Consider the following 24,047-nt stretch of genomic DNA (forward strand, 5'->3'; position numbering starts at 1 on the left):
ATTAAAAAACATAAATAGTAAGATAAAACTCAATAAAGAATCAGTGCTATCAGTGAAAACTAGGTGAAAATTTAGCTTTTCTGCTTATATCACAGGAGCACATAGAGCGGATTGTGTATTTTATAGTGACATGTAGTTATAAAGGGAAGAGTGAAAGATTTTTTGTCTTTTTTTAATTTGGATTCATGATAAGTGCCCATTAGCTCTTTCTTTTAACTTGCATTAATATAACTAATGGATTCAAACCAGCTAAAAAAAATGGCAGTTATAAAGCAATTGCAACAAAGAGTTTGGGAGCACAACTGTGCTGAGATATTGTTTATATACCTTAAAACTATGAAAACCTAGTGTTTTCAGAGAAATGAGGTTGCATAGATGTAAGTGCAAGCAGCGACTGCAGACAACGTGACGTGAATTAGCAGGCTTTGGTGTGCTCTGATAGCGTCTGAACTGGAAAGAATCACGCTGATTTGCAGATTCCAGAGCGATTTGGGGGGGAAATTTGCCTGTGACTCTGTGTTTGTGTGCTCACGTATATGTAGGGCAGCTATCTTCCTTCTTGTTTGGGGAGAAGGATGGGGGCTTTTTACTCGCCAAACATATCTTCAGATCCAATGAGATATAGTGAATCCAAGCAAATTGGTTTTTGCAGTCTTTTACAAGCAGATGCAATTAATTTTAAATTTGATCGAGAATCAAAATCCTGGTATATAGGTGAAAATGATTATCCTTTGCTTCCTTCGCTTCAGATTCTTTCAGGTTTTGTCTTGCCGATCCTGTAGAAAGCTTCATTAATCCAGTAGGAGTATTTTCCATCGGGGTGCATTCAAGCATCTCTCTCATATGTCTTGACCATCGTTAGGCTGAAACAAAAATATCTCATTTGACAAAATAACATATAGGAGATTGCAGTCTTTGGAAAATAACATGGAGTGCATTGTCAAGTTCACATTCATGGTGGCTTGTCTTTTATTGATAGATCTATTTTGTCGTGCCAAACATTAATTTTAACTCAGGTGATATATGAATTTGGCACATTAGTTAATGAAAAGCTAATGCACAGTAATCTTGTCATCACTAGCTGTGCATAGTAATTCAATCTGTTTCTTGGAAGAGCTGTTCAACATGCAACAAATTTGATTTAATATTGACATGATGTACTAGGTTAGGTGTTTTATTTAACATACCGTGTGCTTGATTTGATGAGGAATGCTTTCCTTTCAACAGGTTAGCTACCTGAGTTAGTAGGCCAGGTGAGTATTTTAATGCAGTTATATCAAGTACACCTTCTGGACTGGGTATTTGTTATGTGATGTGCTGCACAGATTTGGTCAAATTCTTGAGTTTCAGCACTTTGTGCATTCATTTAGTGATGTCAGCATGCTTGTGAGCTAGCCCTTGAGACCAGAAAATAAACCTAATGCCTCTATCTCACACTGAAAACATGAAGTCCCTCTTGCCCAGTTTGTACACCTCTGAAGCTGTCTCGTAGTTGCCATCCCCACTGGCAGGGTGTCACCCAAAAATTGGGGGTACAGCATGGGGGTCTCGAGCGAGAGGTGGAAGAGCTTGCTCAGGGTCTGCCCTTTAACAAGGAAAACTGAATTTCTGGGCTGTGGGAACTGCGTTGTCTGCTTGGGCAGGATATAGTAATTTGAAGATAGTACAGTTAATACTTAGATTTCCACAAAATACTTACACATATCCTACAAACCAGACTGGGGAGTCTGTACACTGATTCCTACTTTTTCACTTACATCCTAATAAAACCAGCCTCAGTCCTCAAGTGTGTAAAAACTGTACACTCTACCACTGTACATTTCCTAATTTGTGTAGTGATGTGAGCAAGAGATAAGGATGTATTTTCTTTATTTTAACATAAAATATTTGGAAAGGTATCTTCATGCATAGGACAAAGATTTCTGACATTATTTATCTTTATAGTAGGTAAATCAGCACCAACTGACTTAGTACAGTGGAGGACTTTTATATAGTACCCGGAAGATGTTAGATGCTGCAGCAGCATATATCCAGATCGCTCTAATTAAGTATTCTGGTGCTTAGATGTATGTGTTTATACTAATCATTGCAGCCCACAGGCATCTAGCAGGATCTACGTCTTGCTTAAAGACAGACTAAATCTATAGAAAGTGACTGGACCATACAGAGCTAATCCAGCCGCCCCCCAGCAGTGGTCCTCGGGGAACGGCTCACAGTGCGGCTAATGCACGTTCCGTAAGGCAGTTCCTCCTCGTTCAACACAGTGGGGTAGGAACTGTGTGAGCGGAGGAACAGGAATGCATGTATCACCTCTTCCCTGCCACCTTCCAGCCTGCAGAGAGGAAGAAATAATTTGCAGCTCGCTTACCGTAAGCTGTGGTCGGGCACCAAGCCCCGGGGGGGAGTGGAGAGCCGCGGAAGGAAGGGACTTCTTAAATTGCGTAATGTACTGCAAAACGCTACAGCTGCGCAAGTCCCTTTGCAGGGACACTTTATTAAGTTACGAGTTTGTAATTAATGGGTGTTCCCCCAACCTCTCTCTGTTTTCTCTGAAGTGGGGTTTCGTAATCCAAACTATAGATATCAAAGCTAGATAGGGAGCAGATTGCCACTTGAACAGACAGCAGCCTGGTGCCGTTCACGATTTAGGAGACGTTCGCCCAGTCCCGTCTACCGTTACGGGGAGGCAGGTCAAAGGCTGTTGAAGTAGCCCTTTTTCCTAGAGCAACTGTGCTCAGTCCAATGGTCAAAATGCTACACTGTAGAGAAGCTGGAAGGGCAGGGAAGGAGTGGGGAAGACCTACCCTACCCGTACGCTCCACAGTACAGCCCCTGTCAGCTCACCACCTGCCCACAACTGCAACCTGTTCCCAAGCTGGGAACATGCCTTCTCCCACACCCTGGTTTATTTTGGAAACTGATCCTTGAGGAGTGGGAACCTGGGAGGTGCCACAGGAGGGACTTTTCCTCCTTCCCATGTTTCTTCTGCCTGCCTCAGTGTCCTGAGTCGTCTGGAATTAGTTGCAGGAGACTGGGACACCTGCTAAATCGTCATGTGGAGGCATTTCATGCTTTTGAAAGGATCTTATTTTTCTCTCATGTGAACTTAGTAGCCCCAGTAACTTTTCTTTCAGAGCTGTTTTTTATGCTAAAACTGAATCATGAAATACCACCTGTTATTTGGAATATGTCCTAAGACTGCACTTATCCTAAAATAGATTCTGTTTTCCTCTTCCACTTCTGTTTCCATTAGCCCCGGGTTTTGACATTCTGTTCAGAGATATTTTCAGTAAAGAATGCATTAAGATAACATAAATTCCAAATCAAACATCTCCTCATTCAGCATATTTTCTATTTAAATTTCTCCTGTACATTTCCCTGTACTTATCTGAGGGATGGCTTCTTTATTTGTATCAGTAGTCTGATGATAACTGGTTTTGCACAGAGAAAAAGAAGAATGCTTCAGGAGAAAGGAAAAAAAAAGTCATTGCACAACCTTGTTTCAATTCAGTATTTCTTCCCTCTACTGAAGTTTATTGATTGGAAAAATGTTAAAGTTGTTGAATAGTTTGTTTTCATTTCACAAATGTGAATCAGGATTATTGCAGAAAGATAGGAATGCATTCATCATTAGAATTTGCCTTACACATTCATTTATTTTTTAATCTATAATTCTTATTGAACTAAGGAAACTCACAGGGATATATATCACCACGGAGAACAAAAAGAGGCTGATTGAGCCAGATAGAAGAAGTTCAGCAAAGCTTTTTCCACAGTGCAAAAATACAAACGTATGAGACCGTTTCTTGATAATGCCGAAAAATACTGATTTCTCAAAGTTGGAGAAGGTGCTGGTGAAACACCTGCTGAGCGTCTTACAGTTACTTGGCTGAGGTAAAGGAAGTTGGGAAGCTGCAGCTGCTGTTAGATCTTCCCATTTAGCACATGGGGTATGTTTTTAAACTCTTGCAAACAAGTACAAGCTGGTTGTGCTGGGTGCAAATCTGATGTGTTTTTGCTCTGAGCTGGAAGCTAGTTAACTCTGCCCAAGCTGGGAATCAGGATGCGGTTAGCCTCTGGTTTGGTGGTGGCTCACTTCTGGCCAAGTGGGTGGAATGAGCTCAGCAGCTTTTGCCAAGCACCACATGGCTGTATCTTGGATCAGCTAGCGCTCTTCTTGGGACCACCTTGGTCTCCTCCAGCATGGCTCGCTCGTGACTTGACTCATCCTCTCCAGAGTTCCCAAATGGGCAGTGTACACATGACACCTTCCAGCTTTCCATTGATGCTCTTGGTTTTTGATGGTTATTAAGGCAAGGCTACGTCAGCTCTCACTGTCTCTCTTTGCCTCCCACTCCTTATTTTTGAGTCTCATTTTGTTAGATTTATATACTGTTGCAGGTGGCTTTTTGTAAGCAGTATGTGTCTGCCCTTTCAGTCGTTCTTTCCTACCAGTATAACAAGCCTAAAGCTGGACCCAGTGAGCTGGGGACGGGGGGGAGTGCCACAGGACCACGCAGCTGCAGGAGTCCATCCAATCAAGTAACATCTTTTACCTCGTAATGATAATTTCCCACTTTAGCAAAACACCCTGCTGCCAAACTCCAGTGATAATAAGCCTGTCAGTGCATCAGTGCATCCCCAACAGTATCTAGAAAGTAGAGATTTTTTTTTCTTTTTTTGCAAGGCAAATGAAGACACTGATGATTAGCAAGAAACAAACCAATGATTCAATACATTGCTGGCCACACATACCAAATCATTGAATTTTTTTTGTCCTGCTGAGCAGCAGCTGTTCCATTTGCTCAGCAGAAATGTTTTTTCTCCACTAGGAGCTAGAAAGGTGGACGTTTCTACAAGACCTAGAGGCAGCAGGTGGTTGCTTGCTGCACTGGGCATGGGCAAGTTGATGGGGTCCTTCCGAAGCTGCTGAGAACTCTTCCCGCTATTAAATCTGGAAATACTGTTGAATGATGTAAATGCAGGGATTGGTAGATGGAAAAAAATCTCCTGTGAGAATTTTCATGAAATTGCAGGACAAAAAATACTGCCTTAGAACTTACTGTCAGCGAAAGAATTAAAAGTTAATTGTAGATATCCTCATATAGTCGCATATAACTTCTCTCTGTATACCAGTTTTGTGTAATTGATATCCTTACAGATCATCTAATCTCAGCAGTGTTACTGTTTTCATAATCCTTGCCTTGTCTAGCTGGATAGACTGAAACGGGACATTGAGCCTGTGGCGTTGCCGACTAAAATGCACGCGCCCGGGTCCATGGTGCTGCAGTCAGCTGTGCAATGGCATATTCCTCATGGTTTGCCTTCTCTCATTTCAAGGTACCTATGTGATGACAGTGACGGCAAACGATGCCGATGATAGCACTACAGCGAACGGAATGGTGAGATACCGAATTGTGACTCAGACCCCACAAAGCCCATCACAGAACATGTTCACCATTAACAGTGAGACGGGAGACATTGTCACAGTGGCTGCAGGACTGGACAGAGAGGTGAGTTTAAAAAACATAACACAGTTTCCACTTGATTAGTAGCTTGTAACGCCTAAATTCTGTCTCCAATACGAACCCTCCCAAAGTCTGAGTCCCAAAGTGTTGTTCATGGTCTTTGCAGCTGCAGAAGCTGTGGGACATTGTAGCTCTGATGTGGTGCAGAATTTTTGCCTCAATCCTTTTCAGTCAGTGAACTCTGGGAGAATCTCCTCATTCGTGATGCTGGTATTTTTCTTGCGTAGATTTGTACAATTCAAAGTACTTGAAAGTATGTCAGAAGGTATGGGAGGGGTGAATAAATTGGCATTTGTCCCCTCTCTGTTGGGGAACGAATATAGTGGCATGCATTAATACCGTTTTCCAGACCTATCTTGGTTAGTTCTTCACATTTTACCTTTGGAAGGAGTTACAGAGCCTGTACTTGTCGTACTTTGAATGTCCTGTGATGACATCCTTGTGCCATTTCCCAACCACTGCCTTCTGGGCAGACACTAACAGCTCCACTCTTTCCTCTCAGTAAAGCTGCACAGTCCCTGTTTGCTGGTTCCTGTCTGCTAATTAAAATTAGGAAAAGGTCTTCCAGTGTGTGCTACCAGTCATGTGCTTTTGATTTTGTGTGATGCTTCTGCTTTTAATTCCTCTTCTTCCTGGTGTTCTACAATGTACAGCTTTTCCAAACATAGAAAAAATATCATTTTAACTGACAAAAACAGGCTTTGCCAGTATAGGCTATATAATTCTCAAAGGTCTACCTTCTCCGGTGGTATATATAAAATCAAGGTGAAAGGATTTATACCTCACACTTTAAACAAAAGTCAATTTACCATAAGTGATGGGTGGGAGTGACCATGAGGAGGAAGGGAAAAGGGGTCCCTGGCTCTGAAGTGAGACAGGGAGCTTAAATTGTGTCTTTTTTTCCACTGGACTGTAAGGTTTTTGAAGCATCACCTGATGAACCCGTAAGTGACTGGAAGGATCATTTGTTTACCGGACTGACTCCCACTCATAGTACAACTGTGCAGCAGATAGACAATACTTTGACGTAGGTGCATATGTTTCAGCTCAGGCAGTCCCCAGAGGTGACACGTCCCGCAAAATCCATTCCTAAGATAGTCGAATGCCCTGCGTCTGGGGGAGAAGGCACTGGAAACTGGTTTTGTTCTTTCTTTCCCTCCTCCCCATCCTGCGTAGGCAGAGGACTGATGGGTTTGGGGCCTGAGACACCCTTGGGCACGCTGGCTTCAGGACGTGAAGACTGGCAAAGCAGAGCTAAGGGCAGAAGCAGTGCCACAGCCTGCTCCTTCCAGACTGATGCAGAAGACTTTGAAAGCACAGCCTAGGGCAAATTTGACTTTTCCTCACTGCTTTTCCTTAAAAAATAAGGAGGTTAACTGAATCTGAAGCAGTAGATTATTGTAGGCAACGCTGAGGCCTGTAGAGTGGTTGCCATGAAAGAGGAAACACAAGTGCTGCCAAGACTGCTACCAGTCCTCGGAGGGACAGTGAGAAAGTGCTCAGAGGCGGGATCTAAATTCTGGCAGGGAAATGCTGATTTTATGGAAGTGGCAGAACTTTTATTGCCCCCTTGACATCAATAGGGCCAGCATTTTAATACAGGACTGTAAGGATATGGAAAGGTCGTAGGTTTGTATTAATTTCAGAGACATCGATTGGGATAGCAAGGTGGGACAGAGGTTTTAATCAGCAAATCAAAAGCAAAAAGGAGCAGGCAATATATAAGGGGAAGAATAAGGCAGAATTATGATCTTTTTTTCATATATATCTTGTTGTGTGTGAAATATTTTTAAAACTCACAGGGAAACCGTATACTTCATATTAGTTCCCCTGTTGCATCTGGGAATCAAGGCAAGTTAGCACTTCATATATAGGAATGTGACGTTAAGTGTCGCACAGCTTGGGGACACCTGGTTGGGCAGGGGACAGGTGGATCGAGGACAAATAGCCAGCTCTGGGCACAATCCTGGGGCTGACCTGAGACTACAGGACATGGGTATTCCCAGACCTTTCCACTGCTTTTCAGGATTACAGCTGGGAAAGAAAGAAGTTTCTATTTTATTAAAATAAAATTACATTAGGTCTAAATTGAAAAATGTGTTTAAGCACTTCTGTAACTCTACCACAGATTGGCTTTTTGTTTGTATTTGTTTTTTTCCTGAAATTTTAAAAAAAGCTATTAGGGGAGTAAATTTGGTTTTACTGCTGACATTCTCTTTTTGTTAGGAAAAGGAGCAGAAGAACAGTATTTGGAATGCAGATTTGTGTAAATTAAAATGTTAACAAATCTGACCTATACAGCTGAAACTAGTCCAACTAAGATAAATTCCCTGGATACAAGTTATTTCTCCAATTGCTTATTGACACATTTATCAGTGTCTATGATATTGTTACATTAAACGGTGTTGAAACAGAACCGGGTTTTCATTTAGAGTTAGAGCTTTCTACTTTGCTCCAGCAATGGAAAGGTTCCTCAAAGCAGGTGTGAAAGGAGCAGTCAAAGCTCTTCTGTAGCTGAGAGACGGATCCGTATTCCTGCTCCAGCATTCATCTTTCGGAGGGGAGGAAAGTCACTTCATAACCGGCAGTTCTTGTTCAGCGTTTCTGTTGCGTTCACCCTTAGCTAGGCTTCCCAGGGATCTCAGCGTCTCCACTTAGATGTTGGTATTGACTGGTTTCTTGCATTATGCTCAATTCATGGAGCGTCCGATAAATTGGAGTAAGCTTTCCAGCTTAGTTGTATCATGAGAACTGTTTCAGTTAACCTGCAGGAAACCTATTCTGAGACAAATTCATGTAGTTTATTGCTGTTTCTAAACCCTCATTTCCATAAACCAAGGAGGAAATTAAAAACAGCCTCTAAAATTGTGCCGGTCTCTCTAAATGTGTCTGACATCGAAGACGGCAAAATGAAAAGCCAAAGTATTAAAATATTGATAGCTTTAAAGTTATCTTACCTGGTTCCCATTAATCTGGATGTAAATATGGTTACAATGCTCTGTGTCCATTCACTCATTACGACTGCGCTTAATTGAATGGATCCCCAAGGAAGATAAAGATAATTGGACTGCACTTCATAAAAATTATTAAAGGAGGACAGTTTAGCAACTGTCTAATTTAAGCTCCTGCCTGCATAAGGGTGAAAAATGCCAAGGGTGGAACAAAGGAACATCTATCCCTTGAACTAATAGAGAAAAATGATAGGGATTTAGGCTGAGTTTCAAAGGTGCATTCAAACAGCGGGCTGAGATGAAAAGGTTAAAAGCAGATTCTTGCTCTAACACAGGAAGAAAATGCAGGGAATTTTTGGTTGATTTAATAAAACTAGGAGGAGAAGATCGGGTAATGACTGAATCACAAAATGTATGGATTAATAAGGGAGGCTATGAACGGGAGGAGGACAGATTATAATGAAGTTCTAAGGGGGAAAACCATGCTAATTTATCTAATTTATGGCAGGCTGCTGCAGAAATAGGTGGTACTAAGAACCGCTAGCCAACTGCTAGTCGTGATGCCTGCTGAATTTAGCAGCGTGTCCAAATTCCAGACTGCAGTGTTCTGTTTTTCTCCATGGAAATACATATAGCAGGTAAAAAATGGGTCAGTTGTCCCTAGCTGGGGCTATTAAACAGGCCAAACTTCCATATTTCTGTTTCTCATTCTGAAAATTAGCATTTCTCCCTGTCATCATGCAAAAGCGACCAGAAGTGTCCTACATGTTGGCTCATCTTGTCCGCTCCGGCTCAGACTGGCGTTCAGACTGTCCAGCTGAAGGCGACCATGAGCTCTTGGTGCAGTGATTCAACTGTATCAGCTATTTTGATTTCTCTGGTGGCAGAACGTCTGTCTCAGTAGCACAGGAAACCTGCACTGGGGCTGTAGCTCAGGCAATATTTTCCTCTGAAGAGCTTCCACTAAATATTTTATGAACAAGGACTTTGAGCAAGGAGGAAGGAGGGAAAAAAAAGTAAAAGAAAAGGAACTGGTTGATTCCACATGCTGCTGGCAGGCCAATAAATGTCGAGACATCTCAAATGTCATCCAGGCTTATTTGAGATAATAAGTGTTTTGGCTTTGCAGTGGTTGATAACTTTTTCAGCTCTTTTTCAGAAAGCAGGCCCTTCCCAACACATTCGTCTCATGTTAAGAAAAAAATAAAGCAAGTCAGGAACTCTTGAGTTGTTTCTTCCAAATTTCTTTATGTTTATATTTCTTTTAAAAGTGATTGGAGCGCTGCTGCTGCAAATGCTTTTAAAAATACATGAAATCCAATTCTATGATTACTACGTTCGGCTTTCTGAAAACGTGATGTTGCTGGTCTTTCTCAAGTGAGTGAAAGATAAAAGGGAGTGCCTGCCAACAGCCAAGTTAGTAGCTTATTTTATTTATGAATGAAATGGCAGAATTTTAGGAGGGGGGAGTGCAAAAGTTCTTCTCATTGGCAGAGACAGTTATCTCTTTTCCAACACTGTGGTTTTGCTGCAAGTAGATGTTTCTGATAGCACAGAAATTTCAAGTTTTATGTTAAGAAAAGATGCGGTATTCTGTTCTTCCAGAAACCATGATTGGTTTGTACTGTCTGTAATAACTATTTTGGGTACATTTTTCTCTTGGTAACTACAGGTATCTGTTGGAAACCTTCTCATCTCTTCATTTCAAAATCTTGGGGCTGGCTGGGAGTAAAGAAAGCATTACACTGGTGACAGCTGGGAATTAATGTAACCGTTGGGACTGCTATAATTTGTCCTTCCTGGAATAGTCCTATGGGTGCCAATACTCTAGTTTGAGATTACACAAACCCAGTGTATCTGGGTTTTTTTTTGTTTGTTTGTTTGTTTGTTTTTTGTTTTTGCAGCCAGCTAGTATTCTCTAAGTATAACGATCGGGTAACATAGACCGAGCCTTGCTTACTTTACCAGAAAATTTTCGTCTGACAGGACAGTCCAGCAGCTTTCAGGCCTTTTTATGTGCCTGGAATATAACAAAAGGAATTTATTCTGTTCTGAATTATGGTCCCCTGTGTTAATTATTTCCCCTTCACTGCGTATCAATGTGATACGCTGTGAAGCTGCGCCTCCTCCGCCGAAGAGGGCTGGAGGAACATCTGTTGCAATGTGATTCTGAAGGATCTTGACATGATACGAGTGATATATGAGTGAATCTGTGCAGATTATCAGTCGTGTATGTGTACTGACAAAATACAAAGAATGAGCAAAAGTGACATCTAAATGGCTTGACTGCATCATAAGAATTTCTGGTTCCCATTTTCCTCGCTCAAATTAGCCACCTCCAAGGAGCAGTGAGGACTAATGCAAAATTGGTAAGAGTATGTCACCTTCTGACAGGCGCAATCTAACACGCACAGCGTTTGCTATTTGTATCCATTATCGGAGTTCTTTAAAGTGCGAGGGATTCTGGGCTTTGATTCTCTCCATTATTTTTCTGAAGAACTGAAACAAGGTTGTCTGGTTCTGCTGAGCGTCTCGTGTGTAAAGATGGAGTTCCTGTATCGCTGAGTTAAAACATATGCAGATAAGTGCTTTCCCAGCCAGACTCATGGGAGGAGGAAGAGAGTGGGAGATTAGTCATTATTTTGCCAGTAAGACACATCTATTTCTATGAATTTGGACCACAAGCCTCTGTGTTTAGCTTCTGGACTCAGGCTCCCAAGGTATTTTCCTAAGACTGAGATGACTAACCACTAGAACAGACTTCCAAGGGTAAGTGGATTTTCCACTTCTCACAGTGTTCAAATAATGCTTGGAAGCCAGTCTGGAGCATGTCTCTTAGTCAGACATAAATTATTATCCTAATAGGGGTAAGCAGGTAAAATGCTATAGCGTATTCTGTACTGCAGGTCAGACTGTGTGTTTTGCTTGTCCCTTCTAGCCTTAGCGTTTGCAGAAGAGTTTCTCTGCGATACTGGGAAGCAGCCCCCCGACCCAGCCCTGCCGCACAGCACACTGCCCGAGTCGTCTGCCGGGCTGCCGCGCCGCATCCCGGGGATTTGGGGAGCACAAAGTCATTCTGGGGGATGAAAACCGTTCCGTAAATGTCATTTGTCACCGAATAGTGTATTATTCCTGATACCTTGTAATTTTCTGGGTCCATATAACAAAATGTAAATACTGAAGCTTTATATATTAATATGCCTGAAATCATTACTTCAAGATAAAACTGGTTAAATTATTCAGTTATAAAATTATCCTATTTCCACAGCAGCATATCCTGTCAAAGGAAGAGCTGATTAGCCATAAGCTGAATTTAGCCAGCAGATTTATGCTTGATTCTGGTTTATGTTTCCACATGGTATGTAGGACTGATTTGAGCTTGCTCCATCATTCCAGCATGCATTTCATTTTCTTGTTATAGGCAAGAATAACCTTTTTCGGCAAATTATGGTAGGAGCACTGCCACTCATCAGTGAAGGAGGTTCATTTTATTAACCCAATTTGCTGCCTTGGAAATGCGTCATGCACCCAGTGGAGGGCCACTTGTTGTAATTAGAGATACCAGCCATTAGCTGGTGGGGAGGACTTATGTGGGAAGGATGTGAGGGAAGCCTCATCGCAGGAACACCACCATTTATTTCAGTTAATAAGGGAATTACATCGGCAATCCTCAAGCCTTGTTTCAGAACCGGAAAAAGATGTTTCTCCCCAGTTGCATTTCCATGCGCTGTGTCTTTCTGGTAGACCTTTCCATCTGTACCTTACTGTCTTCTGCATGATTGCTGCAACTCTTTAAATAAAATGCTATCAGTTAGTTTTTAGAGCTTGTGTATAAGGAGAGTTATTCTTAATTGCTTTTCCTTGCTAACTCTCTGATAGCTACATAGAATGGAGCAACCAGTATGTCCAGAGCGCCGAGCTGCAGGCCTGGAAGACAGTGGCATGTGTATGTGTTTCACTAAAAGAATAGAAAATTTGGAGGTGACAGGAGAAACTGCTAAAGAACAGAAGGGCTGAGAAAAGCTTAGAAACTGTGGGGGGAGCCCGGTGAGCAGAGTGGAAAATAGCCAGGCTATTTACCTCCCCAAAAATTCACCAGCAAGATGAGCAGGGCACAGATGTAATGGGCTGAAGACCAGCTGATTATACAAATTGTGAAGGTCTGTTGGCACAGTTTGAATTTGAGTTTGTGTAACCAATAGCTCACTCTAGCTCCAGTTTCATCTGCACACATTCACTCATTATCCTCCCCGTGCTTAAACACTAATGGCCCTGTCATCACTGGGGGGTTTAGGAAGTAAATAGCATTGACAAACAAAGATAAACACTAATAAAGAAAGTAAGTGAGAGCGAAGAACACATTTAATCATGCAACATGGACAGGCAGAGGATGCTTTGTGCTAGCCTATGTTGTTAATCCTTGACTGATGGACGTATGACATTTAATCCTTGACACCTCAGCTTCTGGGGAGGGAGGTGCACTGGTGGGGGCTTTGCATGCTCTGAAACAACGTGGCAGCACGGTCCTTGTTTAGTTAAGGGAGCTGTGTGGATGCAAGGGCTGATAATTTCCATGAAACCTTATCATGTCCTTCCAAATATTTTAATCAATGCAACAGGAGCTCTGCGGGATTCAGAAAATCATAGTCAACTTGTCATCAGGACAGCAGTCCTGCAGAACCCCCTCTGCTCTAACATTTTTATTATTGACAGTTTTGAACTTAAGGCTCAGTAACTTTTGCCTCACTGTTGGCATTGCTGGGGTGCCTTATTCACACAATTGGGGCATATTGTGTCTTCTTTGCCTCTCCTCCCTGCCTTTCAAGGGAGGAGCATCAGAGCTGTTCTTGGAGGATGAGGAGCGGCCCTTGGCTTTATGGCTGTGCCAGTCCTCTTGAGTTGGCCTCACATTTGCAGACCAGTTGTTTAGGAGGCTTCATCTTCTCTGATCAGGAGTTTTATGCCCATGGCTGACAGTCTCCTTGTTCCGGGGAAATGTAGCTGTCATAGGAGCTGACAAGGAGCCCGCCTCTGTATCGCTGTGCTTTCTCTGCAGTGTTTGACAGAGCGATCTGTCATAGACAGCTCACGTTCTTCTTGGTCCTGCTCCTGTCCTAGGGCATTTCAGCCTCCATCATGTCATGCTTTTAATAAAAAGGATCAAGCAGAGCAACACTGTGGCTTTTTTATGAATCTAGTTATTCTGTAAAGAGTTTTTCAGTCTAGTCCCCATACATAATATGTCCTTCCTGAAGATGAATACAGAAGGATGGTCTAACCACAAAACAGAGATAATTAGTGTTTAAAAGCATAGCCACAGCAAGTTTACATCTGCTGTGGAACTGACTCCACCAAGAATGATTCCTAGTTTGGCTTAAATGAAGAGAATTTATTCCCACTCACACATTGTATATGAAGCTGTTCTCTGTCTGCCCAAGTAGCTCCCCGATTTGTTTTTTTCTTCTTTTTTTCTGTTTGGCTTGGACTGTGTTATACACCTGGATTCCTTTAAGTATTGCTTAAGTATTCCTTTAAGTATGACATTAAGATCCTACAGCCTGTGAAGGAGAACATGTGGATTCACATGTTAAACTGTAATGACATTTTCTTATTCGTATTTGGGCAAGCTATCAAAGAGATGCTACCAAGTTTAAAGACTACATGATTTGGGTTTGACCTACTGAGATAAAGTAAACCTTTGAGTTTAATTGGTCCTATTAAAGAGTCTCAACAAGCATAGGACTGATACCCAACTTAATCAGTTCTCTTTTTTAAATGTGAAAATCTTTAGAGCCACTCCTATAAGAAAAACCCACATATACTAATAGTCTGTAGACCCTTTTCTTTCTTCAAACATATTTTAGTATGTTCAGAGGGTTCTGGTACAGTCTGGCTGCACTTGTTTCAAGTTGCTTCTGAAATCCCACCTCTGACTACAGTGGGTTGGTTTATACATTATTCAATAGCAAAATCCCAGCTGAATAGGGAGAAAAAAAAAGTTAAGTATCGGAGTGGAAAGCTCACCAGGTCCTTAGCATAATCTCTGTGGCTCAGACCTGCATTTCTTTTTTCGTTTGAGCTTGTCTAACAGTGGAGAATAGTGTATCATTCCAATTTTAGTTAGAAGGCTACCTGTTCAGCTCAGACAGATTTAAAGTTTTTCCTCTGGTGCATCACATACTTTCCAACAGCCCCTTCCCCTCTCTAAAGGGATTATTGTATAAATCTGCACCAGGTCAAGTGAAATAATTAAACACAAGCTGGCTCCACTAATTAACTTATCCATAGACCACTGTCTATTATTAGCATCTTAAAGAGAGAACTTTGTTAACTCTTTTCTTTCTAGACCTAATAGTGCTTTTTTAATAATACTGCCCCTTCCTATGTTTAAGGATATAGAGTTACAATAATTAAAACATAATCTTTGGATATATTTCGTACTAAAATATTGTCATTGACACATTTCCTAGAGCATGAATGATTTTGCAACATGTTTCAGTTTGCAGCAGCTACTTTCCTTAACAGAGCCTAAGAAAAAGGCAGGGTAAATGCTGAATGAATGTAACTGCCACAGGACCAGATTTGAAGAATGTTGTATTCTGAGAGTGTTTTTTAAATGGAAGATTATCAGTGAAAACAACAGAAATGTTCTGGTGTGCTTCGTAAAGTATAATTTAAATGGTTATATATCTAATGTCTTTGTAGTGCATCTCATCAGAAATTTGGGTAAGCGTTGGGATCACGGCACATCATTGCTGGGGATGTGCTACTTGCAAATAGACAGAAACATGTGCACAGGGACAAAAATGTGAGAGCTTTGCTGTTTTGCTCCATGAATACTGTCAAATTCCTTGGGTTTCATGCTAATTAGTATCCAAAAACGTGGCAGAAGGTGGCTCTTTGAAGGAGAACAACTGTTTGTTAGACACTTCCAAGCAATACCGGACTGGCTTTAAATAATAATGCACAGAGATTATTATTTAATAATACTGTACAGAGATTTGAAACTTCCTCCATTGACCACAGCCTGAGAGAGGCTCTCTTGGATAACGCCAGCGGAGTTTCATGTGCAGGCAAGGAGCTGTGTGTTACTTTTCCCAGAAATGCACAGCGAAGCATCCAGGTCCTTGCAGTAGCGGGGGGTGAGGCAGTTCGTTCTTTTGTCTTACCGGCTTCACAGTCCTTTTTCCTAGTGTGTAGGCTAGCTATTTTCCTTTTCGTTGTGTTATTCCAGCTTTTAAAACTTGTGTGGATTTAATGTACAAAATGCTGGTTAAGTAGAGTGTGTGTCAGTACAATGGTGTTTTATTTAAGCTGCTCATTTTTTGCACTTAAAATGCTTTCTGTTTCACATGCCTTTCTGGAAAAATACATGTAGTTTTCAGTTAAAGTAAACAGGTCATACACTGAGTGACCTCAAATATGATGGCTAAAATTTGAAAGGAGAACTAATGGGATAAAATGAGGTGACTCGCGTTGTCCAGGGATTTAGGAAGTTGGCGTTTCCAGTCTTAATTTTTGCAGATCTATTAAAAATAAATAGATTGCAGCTTCACATTCATATCAACGTGACGGAACGCATCTCTGTATATAAGGGAGAATCTCACTGTAATGGTTAAAAGTTGGGGCAGTTTCTAAAACAGGCGTGTGCTGGCCAGGCTGATTTCTGTTGCCTGAGGATCTGGAGCAGGGTGTGGAAATCAATAGCTTAGGAGTCTCATAGAATTGGTAAAGCTTTTCTGGTAGCTTTCTGCTTTTCTTGAGGGAGGATTTGCTATCACGCAAGCAAACCTGCGCCAAATGCCTGCTTGGCGAGCATTGTCCTCACCTTCTGAAGGCGGGTTTCAGTGACACACAAAGAGCACCAGTACATCCTTCTTTCTTTAACGCTTTGCAAACCCCGCAGTTTGCTTGCGTGGTGGAGGAGCTGGCCCAGGCGTAGAGATCTGCAGTGTTTGAAATATCATGCGATATATTGTATGTGTTTTGCTCATAGCGGAGCTTGTGCTGAGGTGAAGTGAAGTGGTCGATGAGAGGATACTCCACACATTATTCATTCTGGAAGTGGTTTGTTTTGGAGATGTGTATGTTTCTGCAATTATTTTAGCCATTAAACTTCAGCCCTGCGACTGCTTTCATCTTGGCTGATTCCATCTTTCTGTGGCCACGGCCATGCAGAGGAGCGTGATGGGAAATGCGTTATTAGCTTGCTAAATTATGTGCATTCCCCCGCCTCTCACCTTGATGTTTGATATCAGAAGACACGATGTTTGGCAGAAAAGGTAATGAACAGTATTTGCTTGTAAATCAGCAGCTAGATATGGCTTGAATGGTACATATTTGAGCATAAAGAGAAAATCTGAAAGGGTTACCAGTGCTCCAGAGTATCAAAATCTGCCCTGCGGATGACAGACGGAGGCAGCTTCCCTCAGCATGGGCTGGATGGGCACCAGGTGACTGCATGCCTTCAACATATCATCTGTTTACAAAGCAATCGCTGCTCTGCCTGTGGCTCATGTAGACATAGCTAAGCTAGCTTTCCACTAGGTAGCTTCACTAGTGCTAATAAAATTGCTTGAATACAGGGGAAATCTGCAGGACATGGAATGTATCTTTGGGTAGCTGCCTCACCTGAAGCTGCTTTGTCATGGCAACGTTTCTGTAAACACACAGATTAGAAGGCTAGAAAATGTCTTAGCTGTATCTGTGTGGGTAGAAAATGAAACAACAGCAATCATATATGTAGATGATTCTGATTAGGCAGGAAATGCCCCGCAACAGTTTCCCACCACCACATTAAGACAAAATAATGAATTTTAAAAATCATAATTACTCATCAGAAAAAGATCTGGAGAGAATCAACATTTTTATTTTAATAGTTGCAAAAATGTTACATTGGTGTTAGTCTTCTAGAATGTTTTCTGACATTTTAAAAGATCCATTTTAGAAAAAGCTATCTCAAACATTTTAGAAAGGGACATTTGACTATTTTGAAATTTTAAAATAAATTCCAAGAGAGCTTTCAAATTCCCTTCCTTAGGAGCAGTTGCACTGTTAACATCTTCTGATGAAAAACCACTTTGTCGTAATACTCTCCACCAGTTTTAGTCCTCAGGCCCCTTCAGCTCTCTGTATGGTCTCTGCCACTACTGTCATTCTACCATAGCAAAAAGGGTATTTAGGGATATTCCACTGAAAGCTAATTCCACTGTTCACAGTAAGAACCTATTAATGTAACTCCGAGTGACCATTGCCTGCAGTATTAGCATCTTCAAAGGCTGCCTGACAGATTTGAGAAATGGATTTTGCATTATTGTGCCGACCCCAGATGCTGTACCAGGGCATGCTCAGAGAGGCACGCAGGCACCGTGCATTTCTCACCGTGTCCATTGGAAGTAAGATGGACTAAATTACGTAGTTAATAACCAGATGTGCAAAGGAGCGTTCAGGGAAAACTCATCAGACCATCTTGAGAAAGCTCATCTGAAGTTACGTTGTTATATTTATTTATATTATTGTTCGCATTTTCACACACAGTTATTTTCAAGTCTAACCAGCTGTGTCAGTGTGGAGTGGCCCTAAATAAATACATCACTGCATAAGCACGCAATTTGTTTGGGGATTTTTTCTGATGGGGTCCAGCCCCTGTTTGCTTTTCAGTTTTGCACAGACTATGAGAAGGAGGTGTGTGAATTTCAATGGGATACTTTGCCCCAGAAAATCTTGTTTTTAATGTATTTTGTGTTTCTAGATAGTACAGTGACAGGTATCTTAAAAGAAGACACAGTAAATAATACAGTACATATCTGCTAGACATATGTGAAGGTGATTACTTTTCATTTAACATTTTTTCACCTCCTTTCAGTACAGCAAACCGATGTCTGGAGCATGCTGATGTACGGTACGTACATTTTGCTGACAGGCTTCCTAGCAGCATATTGGTTCACTGCTTATTCGGAAAGCCAGATTATTACTATTCAAGGAGAGTGCTGTGTCCTGATCCGGGGTGATAATGCTGAAAGCCTACTGCTAGTGCATTGCCATCCAACAGGATGCAATTACCTGATAAACGGTGACACTTTCTGCAGCCAGGCATTGGTTATCCGCCCCTGGAAGTCCAGTCCACAAAGTTTAATCCAGTGTTCAGAAGTTCTCAAGTGCTGCTGAAGTGTGCTGTAGTGGGTCCCTGGGTTTTATAAATAAGAGAATAAACTAAGTGACTCAAGGCGCAGAGATGCTTGTCTCTGCGCCTCCTCTGTTCCAGACGAGAATAAAACATGAAAGAATAATCTGAAAGACACGATTTTTATTGAAGAAATAATCACAGAGTCACTTATCAGAATCAGGAAACCTGCTTTATCCTTTGTTGCATTATAAATAAGAATTATATTTGTTCTTGGGGAATCAAGTTCAAAGCACACTGCAACACGTTATTGTGAGTGAAGCACAGAGAGCAACTGAATAAATGCTGCCTGTCTGTTCCATTAGGTGATTTTGTTCAGCTCCTTATGGTTCTCCTCTTTTCCTGCCAGGAATGAGTTGCTTTGTCATTTTAGAAGTGCAATCCATCTATTTATTGGGTGGCTCATAATTGGGCCAGGAAATCAGAGACTGCTGAAGTGAGGACACCGATTCCAGCACGATCCCCCAGGGAGGAGGCGGGATGTAACAGGAGGCTGGGAGCCTCCGGCTGTGTGCGGTGTGCCTTCATCTGCTCCCTACTGAGGCAGAGCATGCATCTCACAGCGCACCCCGCTCGTCTGGGGACACTCAGCTGCCAGGCACTCTCATAACGATGTAGAATAAAGGAGAAGAAGAAAAAAAAGATGTGTCATGCACCCTTCTGCTTCTCCAGGAGCAGGGAGATGCAAGGGAGGAGGACGGGAGTGGGGATAAAATAGGAAGAGGAAGATGCAAACTTTGCAGGGATGGAAGACTGAGGCAGGCTGGAGGGAAGCAGCCTTGAAAACGATAGGATCCAGCTGATGAAGAAACGGTGCTGATGATAGTGTAGGACGTTGTATGTTGAGGCAAGAGCTAGAGCAATGAAAATTGAGGACCCGTGAAAAGCTTGAACACTCATGGTCCTAGGGCAGGAGAGGAGTCAAGTGATAACTAAGCGTGTAACATGGCTGGGATGTTGTAGCTAAAGGTAGAAGTTGAAGCTGTCTTACGTGCAGCCAAGACTTGAGTTTCTGTAATCACTAATTTTGCCCTTTTCCCGCTCTTTTTGTGAACTCTGCCAAAGGCTGTGACCGCTGGCTTTGGGAGGAATGTAGAAAATGCCGTTCTGGGTGGGACAACCGACGTGGTTCAGCGTCCTCTCAGGATACAGACGCCTCAGAGCTTTAGGCGTGAAATCTTTGAACTGCGTGTTTGGCGCTTCTGTCTCACGCGAGGTGATTAGATGTAAATACACACTATCATCATCCTTACTTGGAACATAAAACCACTTCCATGCTCTGTCTTGACTGTTCATATGTTTCTTGGCAGAAGCTGTTGCAGACACCAGCTTTCAGTCCTTTCAAATTAAATGTCAGTTGATGGCGGCGGCGTTGTCAGCGTGAGCTTCCTGCTAATTCTGCGCTTTCCCCGGCTCTGAAGAGCGGTTCTGCACCTCATGAGCTCGCTGATGAGCAGCTCATCTGGGAGCAGTTTCGAAGTAGATCTTTGACTTTCTTTGGCTTCCCAGAGGAATTCATAATTATTTCCTACTTTATCAAAGAGTGCAGCTGTAGGTTTCAGCTCCATTAGAATTGCCCGGGTAATTTCACAGTGTGAAATTTACAGCAAACAAGGGACATCAACGTTAAATAAATTTATGCTACAGCAACCCTCACCCAAGTCATTAAAAGTGTGTGCAATTTTTAATGGATGCTTTGGCATGGCATTTGATAAGTTTGTTCGTATCTTTTCCCAGTCCTTAAAGTGTACATCTCCTCCACACACACAGGTAGATTTTTCTGCCGGAAGTAGTGGTAGAAGCTGGCTGTGGTCTCAGCGGTCACCTCCTTGCAAACGCTTTTGCAGGGCTGTAATCCACCGGCAGCGGAGAGAGGAGAGGCTGTCAACGAAGAGCAGATTTGTGCGTGCGCGAGTGTGGGTCTGTGTGTGACTAAAATAATCCAATTGAACTATGTAGTGATTCTGAATTATGTCTATTTGAAAAGACAGGATATCATAAAGACTGCTAATATGGTGGAAAATTATATTAAGCTGAGACAAGACAAAGTTGATTATGTGCGAGACTGGTGCAGATGTGCCTGGCATTAGTCGTTTATGCATATTGATTGATCTTAAATACAGCAGAGCAGAGGCTGAGAGTTTGTATGGATATTGATTTGGTTTCGGCTCCTTGGGCTGTCATCGTAAGCTTTCAGATCCAGCTGTCTGGACTGATAGACCTCCTGATTAGAGAGCTCGATAAGAAAGCAGGCAGTAGGTAAATGTCCTAGCCAAAGAAATTTATCCATTACATGTTTTTAGAAGCAGACTGTTGGACTTATTTCATGCAGATATTGAGAAACATCCTGAATTTTTATATGAGGTCTCTCTTTAGAGCCTGTTTGGAAAATTCAGCGGAAGGCTGCAACTGGGCTTCCATGGGTTTTGGATTGACTTTAGATTTGATGGCTGTATTGATCTGGACTACACATTAAACAGGCTGAGAAAGCTCACGTGAGTCAGTTTACTGTAAGATACACTTTTCTTCAGTTTGCTCCGAGGAAGTTATTTGGTTTCTTAATTGATTAATTTTTTTCCGTTACAAACCTGCACCAGTCGACCTGTTGGTTTTCCACCTCTCCCACATTCCCAGCAGTTCAGATGCAAGCCAGAGGTTTTCAATACCATTCTTAGGCACACTTTTTTTTCCCTCCTCAGTGTTTATTATAAAGGTATCCCTTAGTGCTGCTGCACATCAGGCCACTGGCCTTTGCCACCCAAAAGCCTGGCTTCCAGGGGCTGTGCAGCTCTGCCAGCAACATTTGCATGCGGCTTGAAACGTGGCATGCAAATCAAATAGGAGGCTGGTTTTCTAATAAACAAAGTATTTTGAGGGAGAGAGAATTAGACCTTAAGCAGTTCATGAAATGGATTTGTGGCCGTTTGCTCTGGGAATTTTTTAATACCCTAGTCCTGAGAGTTTGTATATCTGAGTGGTCATCTCCCAGTTCTAAAGGACTCTCAACTCCAGCTTGAGCTCCATGCAGATGAGGAGTCTGCCGACACGGATGAGCTTTCAGGATTATGGCCTCGTTCTGAAAGAGAAATTGGGAAGCGTGCTGCTTTGAGCTCATATCAGTTATTTTGATTTATGTTTGAGTGAAAGTGGAAGAACTCTATCCATGATTATAGACATCAAAGACAATATATTGAAATTCAGTTATTATAATGTACACAGCATTTATCAAATCCCTGCCCAATATGCCAGCAATTGCTTTACAGAAAATATAGCTTGATGGATTGCTTGCCTCTTACCATCTTTCTGAAGGCCGAGGAAGGCAGACACAGAATTACTTTAGAAACACTAGACTCAGGCTCTTACAGGTTGGGGAGAAGGGACCGAATCCAAAACCCATAGGGCAGACAGGATAATATTTGGGCAAGGTGAGAATTTCAGAGTGCTTACAGTCCTCAGAGGAGCTGAGTCTCTTTGCTGCTCTCACCAAGAGCAGGAATGACCCACTGACCACATGCAGAGCTTATATCACCTTTTGCAGAATTAGGCCTGTTTTAATGCCTGCTCTTGGGCTGCTGCTGATCTAAAAAAAGCTATTTTTTACATCTGAAGCAGCAGTGATCTGAATTTGGATCCAGAATAGTCAGTTCCTGCCTGAGATCTAAAAAATGTTTTTAAATTTTAAATATTCACCTTTAAAATGGCAAAAAATAAATTGCAGAAAATACTTCTTTTTCTTGCTGAGCTTCTATTCAGTTCCTGTTTCCTGTTTGACAGTGTAAGTTATACTTGGGCAGGAAAAAAAGAAAGCCCACAAACATAATTGCAACCGTGTCTAATTAGGCAGAGCTATGTAAATTTAGCGTTTCTACATGATTATAAATGTCAGGAGAGCCTTAGATAAGACATGAGAGTTTTGAGTATCTCTTGTGTACCTAGTCTAAAATGTCCTTATTGCTAATCCTATTCATCTGGAGTCGCTTCCTAATTAGAATATTTATGGACTAATAAGGAGGTGAACGAGACACTCCAGTTCTGTTGCAAAGGTGAGAGTGGGGATTCATTAGACACAGCGTCTCTGTTTTGATTGCTGTACAATGTAATTAACATTGTGCTAGACAATCATTTTAGATTTGCCTTAACAACAAATATTTAAGAAGATTCCTGTTGTTGTTCTCTCTTTGAGTCTAGGTCTGCTGAAATCAGGAGCAGTTAATGTCGTCAGCTCTGAGTGAGAAGAGATTTTGAGGTTCCAGGATGGGGTTTTTTTTCTGTTTTATTTTGCAAACTGGTTTGACCTCTGCTTGTCAGTTATTAATGCTACTGACTGTCCTTCCATGCTAGCTAAAAGTGAATGTCTGTTTTGCATGTTTTGTGAATGTGCATTGTGTTACTTAGATGTATTTTACTGGAAATGCTTGTTTCCATTTTTTTCCAGAATTTTGAATTGCATAACTATATCCAGTGACTTGATATAAAAATAATTTTTTGAAGTCAGAGACAGTTTAGCAGGCTTTCAGTTACAGTGCTGTGGGAGCCTAATCACTGGCTGGTGTTCAGTGTCATTCTCAAGTGTCTTCTCACAAGGGCTTTCTGCCAGGAGCTCAGCTGAGCCCCCCAACAGCAGCAGCAGAAAGGCTTCCTACATCCCATTCCAGATGGTACCGGGGCGATCTCAACAGTTAGACCCAATGGGGTACAGGCCTGTGCGATCTGCTGCTGGAGCAGTGCGAGGATCTGGATTCTTACCTGTCCTCCTGAGTTGCAGAAAGCATCTTCCAGCCCTGCTCCTGTGTTGCTTTTGCAAAGAATGTTCTTCCTTCTGGCTGCCAAAGCTCCCCTTTTGAAGGACCCTTGAGCACAGCCTAAGGAGAGATGTTCTTTTCCTGAAGTGGTGAGGACTGCCAGCACCAAAATCGTTGGCAGGAGAGTGGGGACTGAAGGTTGCTCCTCAGGCTGGGGAGGCTGGAGAGCAGCACCCCAAGCGCAGAGGTGTCTCCCGTTAGAGTTTGGAAAGGACCAAGAGGCAGAGCTTCTGTTCTGCTTCATCTGCCTTTACTTTAAGCCAATAATGACTCAATTCTGCAAGAAGTGTCTGTAACGTACAGAAATGCTAAATTGTACTCAAACAGGCTTTTGCCAGTTCTGTGGCCCATCTCAAAATCAACTCCTCTTCAGGAATAAGCTGCTCAAAGCAAAGCCTGATGGTCTTGAACTGCTCTCTTGGCTTTCCTCCAGGTGCTGAGAAACAGAGTCAGTTATCAGAGAAAACCATGTTCTGTTACTTTAAAGGTATTTTCAGATAAGTTGTTAAGACGGCAAGTCACGTTACCTCGAGTCTTGTCTGTATAAATTACAGTCAGGTAGAAGGAACTCGTAGATAATGAT

At 42.1% G+C, this 24,047-nt stretch overlaps 1 protein-coding gene across 4 annotated transcripts in view; it reads left to right on the top strand.

The window, feature by feature from the left end:
* The window catches only part of CDH4 (cadherin 4), a 452,425-nt gene that overhangs the window by 369,539 nt on the left and 58,839 nt on the right, over positions 1–24,047 (top strand). For all 4 annotated transcript variants that reach the window (XM_062588916.1, XM_062588917.1, XM_062588919.1 and 1 more), the window contains one exon: positions 5,341–5,513. In XM_062588916.1, coding sequence (XP_062444900.1) covers positions 5,341–5,513 — 173 coding nt within the window. The remainder of the gene's footprint in view (positions 1–5,340; positions 5,514–24,047) is intronic.

Source organism: Rhea pennata, chromosome 16 (genome assembly GCF_028389875.1).
Source record: "Rhea pennata isolate bPtePen1 chromosome 16, bPtePen1.pri, whole genome shotgun sequence".
Lineage (NCBI taxonomy): Eukaryota > Metazoa > Chordata > Aves > Rheiformes > Rheidae > Rhea > Rhea pennata.